Source organism: Pinus tabuliformis, chromosome 8 (genome assembly GCF_031772625.1).
Source record: "Pinus tabuliformis cultivar Carrire ecotype Pingquan chromosome 8, CPIR1, whole genome shotgun sequence".
NCBI classification, from domain to species: Eukaryota; Viridiplantae; Streptophyta; class Pinopsida; order Pinales; family Pinaceae; genus Pinus; species Pinus tabuliformis.
In genome coordinates this window covers 2,053,670,721-2,053,674,220 of record NC_142294.1, presented here as the reverse complement: position 1 = coordinate 2,053,674,220, position 3,500 = coordinate 2,053,670,721, and the positions used below count along the sequence as shown (strand labels likewise).

At 45.9% G+C, this 3,500-nt stretch overlaps 1 protein-coding gene across 1 annotated transcript; it reads left to right on the top strand.

Annotated features, from left to right (window-relative positions):
• The first annotated feature begins 281 nt into the window (after positions 1 to 281).
• On the top strand, positions 282 to 1,333 carry LOC149244718 (uncharacterized). Its single transcript, XM_089368054.1, has 3 exons — positions 282 to 752; positions 829 to 998; positions 1,107 to 1,333. Exons 1-3 carry the CDS (start codon positions 698 to 700, stop codon positions 1,188 to 1,190), a joined length of 309 nt encoding a protein of 102 aa, XP_089224180.1. The 5' UTR covers positions 282 to 697; the 3' UTR covers positions 1,191 to 1,333.
• The last annotated feature ends 2,167 nt before the right edge of the window (positions 1,334 to 3,500 follow it).

Here is a 3,500-nt window from a genome sequence, read left to right as displayed (position 1 = left end):
GCAGCAAGTTAACCAGCAGCAACGCCCAGTAACTGTGTGGGAGCTGGGCTCAGAAGCTTGGAGTGGGCAATTACAGTGGAGCAGGGGAGAAGGAGAGACAATGAGCTGAGGGGAATCCATTTCTGAGCAGTTAATAGCTCTTTCTTGTTTTGAGCCTACATTAAATGTAGCCTGCGGTCTGTCAAGAGATCTGTTCATGGTGGTATGGGTAGGGGCGCCATCGGCCAAGTGACCCGTCCTCTCGCCACTGTTCTTCATGTTTTCCATAAATTGATGGCCCAGCCCTGGTGACGTGGTCACAGCCACGTGACTCACCTCAGTCCCACGTGGTCACACTTGGGCGCGGACAAATATCTGCCCCCAATACCGAGGCGCATTTACAAACCTATCTGCCGGTTAAAAGGTTTGGTCACCGGTTCTCTCCGTCGAAAAGGCTTCCCGCCTTTGTTAAACCCTTAAGGGTTATTCTCGGCTCATTTACACTCTATCTCCCTACTGTTACCAGCTCCGCGTTGTTATGGCTCTGCTCTCTGTGTGCTAACACACCATAACCCTCACTCTGTCACTGTTTGTGGCCTCTCGGCTCAGCTACACTCTGTCTCCCTACTGTTACCTGCTCTGCGTTGTTGTGGCACTGCTCTCGGCGCACTAACCCACCATATCCCTCACTCTGTCACTGATTGTGGCCTTGTTCGAGATGCGAGTCCTTCACTGTAGCTGCTGTCTTCAATGGTCTGGTTCGGAAGCCCGTGGTAAGGGTTTATATTTTCATGAATTTGGCGAAGTAATCTTTTTAGTTTCCGATTTCTGAGCTCCGGTTCTGTGCAGGTGTTCACAACCACAAGGCTATCTTTCCTCCGAACGCGTCCAGGCCTCGAGGTAAACTCTCGTGCTATGTTTTATCATCCTCTGTCACCTGTTGTCGATGCTTACAGGATTTTTGTGCCTTTCAGCTTGTGGTATCGGTTTATGGCTCGGCAGCCTCCGTCGACCCTTGGGTAAGTCCACTATTCTCTTACTCTCGCATCTCACTGTCTTTACTTATCTCCTTCTGACATTTATTCTGGTTATGGAAATGCCTTAACTCATACGGTGGTTCTGTGCAGGTTGGTTGGGAGCTCTGCTCGCGAGGGTTTCAAATTCACAGTCTTCAACTTTCTCCAATCTCTGGTACCCTTGTGACCGGGTAGGGTCTACTCTTATTCCCGCGTTTCTTTAGGTTATGCAATATGGAATTGCCGTAGGTTTCTGTTGGTTAGGTTTTGTAGGGTAGCCGTGCCCCTTTGCTGGCATTTACATCCTCAGGTTTTCGTTCCTCTGTGTCAATGTATGACCTCCATGCACCAAGGTCCTAGACTTGTGCTATTACGGCGGTGCCGGTTTTGATATGTGACTCTGTTGTTATTTATTGAACTGTGGTTTACGAAAACTTATGAAATGTTGTATTAATGAAATCAATGGTTCTGGAACTATTACCTCTTTTAATAGTCGCTGTGTTTGATTTGCAAATGACCGTGTGACTCTTTGCGTTTGCCTGCGGGTTCTGGCCGCAACTTGACTTGACACGATGTCTGTGTCTTTACTTTATCCTCGTATTGTTTGTATGCATGTGCTGTTTGGCCGCCTTACGCTTCTTTGCTGTGTGATAGTCCTGACAATGTAACTTATGGTTTCGGCTTGATGCCTGTAACGCTTCAATATTTCTAGTTACAGCATGTGAATTTCATTCTATCTTAATTCGTTTTCAAAATAACAAATGTTTGTAATACTCAGAGGTATAATACGGAAAAGTAATGAACAGTAGTTTATATTCAGAAAAGGAAACAATGCTTCAGTTACAGAGGGTGTCTCTCTATACTGCTTGAATACTGTCTTGCTATATCTTCTTTACTCGTTCCGAGGTGAACCCCCCAAAAAAGGTTTTTCTTCCTTTTTAGCTACACTGAATATAACTGTTTAGAAACTAAATTCTACAACTGCTACCTGTTTCTTTAAACAATAAATTAACTAAAACAGTTGCTGGTTACCTAAGCTAACAACCAGTAACTTAACTTGTTCTGTAATTAAATAAAAGAAAAAGAAATGAACAATGATTAACTAAAAACAACAACCAATTTTTCTTTTGGTGACCTGTCCAACACCCTTGAAGTCGTGTCCTGTTTCTGCACGAACCAGTCATTGATTCTCTGTCTCCTCGGAGCTGGATGCTCCTGCATCAGGCTCCCGGGTGGCAAAAAGTCATGGCTCCGTTCCATGAGCTCGTCAACAGAGTAGCCTGCTTTAGTTATCTGCGCTGCGTCGAGCCAAGAACTGTCCTCTATTGGACGGTTCCGCCACTTGACCAAATATCGCAGATACTCCTTCCTGCGTGTGCGTCTAGCTACCTGTGTGTCCAGTATTCCTTCGATCTCAAGGGGTGGTGCCTTTGGTAGTTGTCTTGTCCAAGAACCTTCCTCATAGCTGTCTTTCTGTGGTGCTGTAGTTGCTGTATCGTCTTCTGAATTGGCTACATAGGGAAACAGATCTGCCACGTTGAAAATGGGAGAAATTCCAATTTCGGGCGGCAACTGTATTTCGTAAGCGTTCGCAGAAAATTTGCGGATGATTTTGCAAGGGCCGATCTTCTTAAATTTTAGCTTGTTATACTCCCGCTTCGGAAACCTCTCCTTACGTAAATACGCAAGGACTTCATCCCCAACGTTAAACTGAACTTCCCGACGCTTTGTGTCAGCTCGCTGCTTGTATTTCAGACTGCTGTCCTGTAATTTCAGCTTGACCTGTTCGTGTAAATTGCTCATTGCTTGAGCAAACTCTTCCCCATCAGCACTCCGCTTCTCAAGTTTCCCCAAATCCCGTAACTCATGCACTCCTCGCGGATGCATACCGTACAAAATCTGGAACGGACTGTAACCGGTGCTGCGGTTAGGTGAATCGTTGTACGCGAACTCTGCTTGAGCAAGTACACGGTCCCACGTCCGGGAATTTCCTCCTGTCAAACTGCGAAGTAAGTTCCCTAGGCTTCTGTTTACGACTTCCGTCTGACCATCAGTCTGCGGATGATAAGCAGAGCTGAACTGCAATTGTGTATTTAACTTTTTCCACAGAGTTCTCCAAAAGTGACCTGTAAACTTTACATCCCGATCAGAGACGATGGATTTCGGGAGTCCATGTAACCGAACGACTTCAGTAAAGAATAGGTGTGCAATGTAGGTAGCGTCGCTGGTTTTCCTGCAAGGTACAAAATGTGCCATTTTTGAGAATCGGTCAACTACAACCATGACTGAATCGAAGCCCCGCTGTGTCTTTGGTAGACCCAAAACGAAGTCCATGCTCACTGAATCCCATGGTCGACTCGGAATCGGTAATGGTGAGTATAGACCAGTGTTTTGACTATGACCCTTTGCTAGTTGACAAACTCTGCATCTGCTCACGTACCTCTGCACATCTCGCTGCAATTTCGGCCAAAAATAAAAGTGCTGTACTTGAGCAACCGTCTTGTC

Bases quoted from the DNA above. Each gene is read 5' to 3' on its own strand.
- LOC149244718 (XM_089368054.1), top strand. From the start codon at position 698: ATGCGAGTCCTTCACTGTAGCTGCTGTCTTCAATGGTCTGGTTCGGAA. The intron at 753-828 runs GTAAGGGTTTAT...GGTTCTGTGCAG, and splicing joins GTCTGGTTCGGAAGCCCGTG to GTGTTCACAACCACAAGGCT. The intron at 999-1,106 runs GTAAGTCCACTA...GGTTCTGTGCAG, and splicing joins CAGCCTCCGTCGACCCTTGG to GTTGGTTGGGAGCTCTGCTC.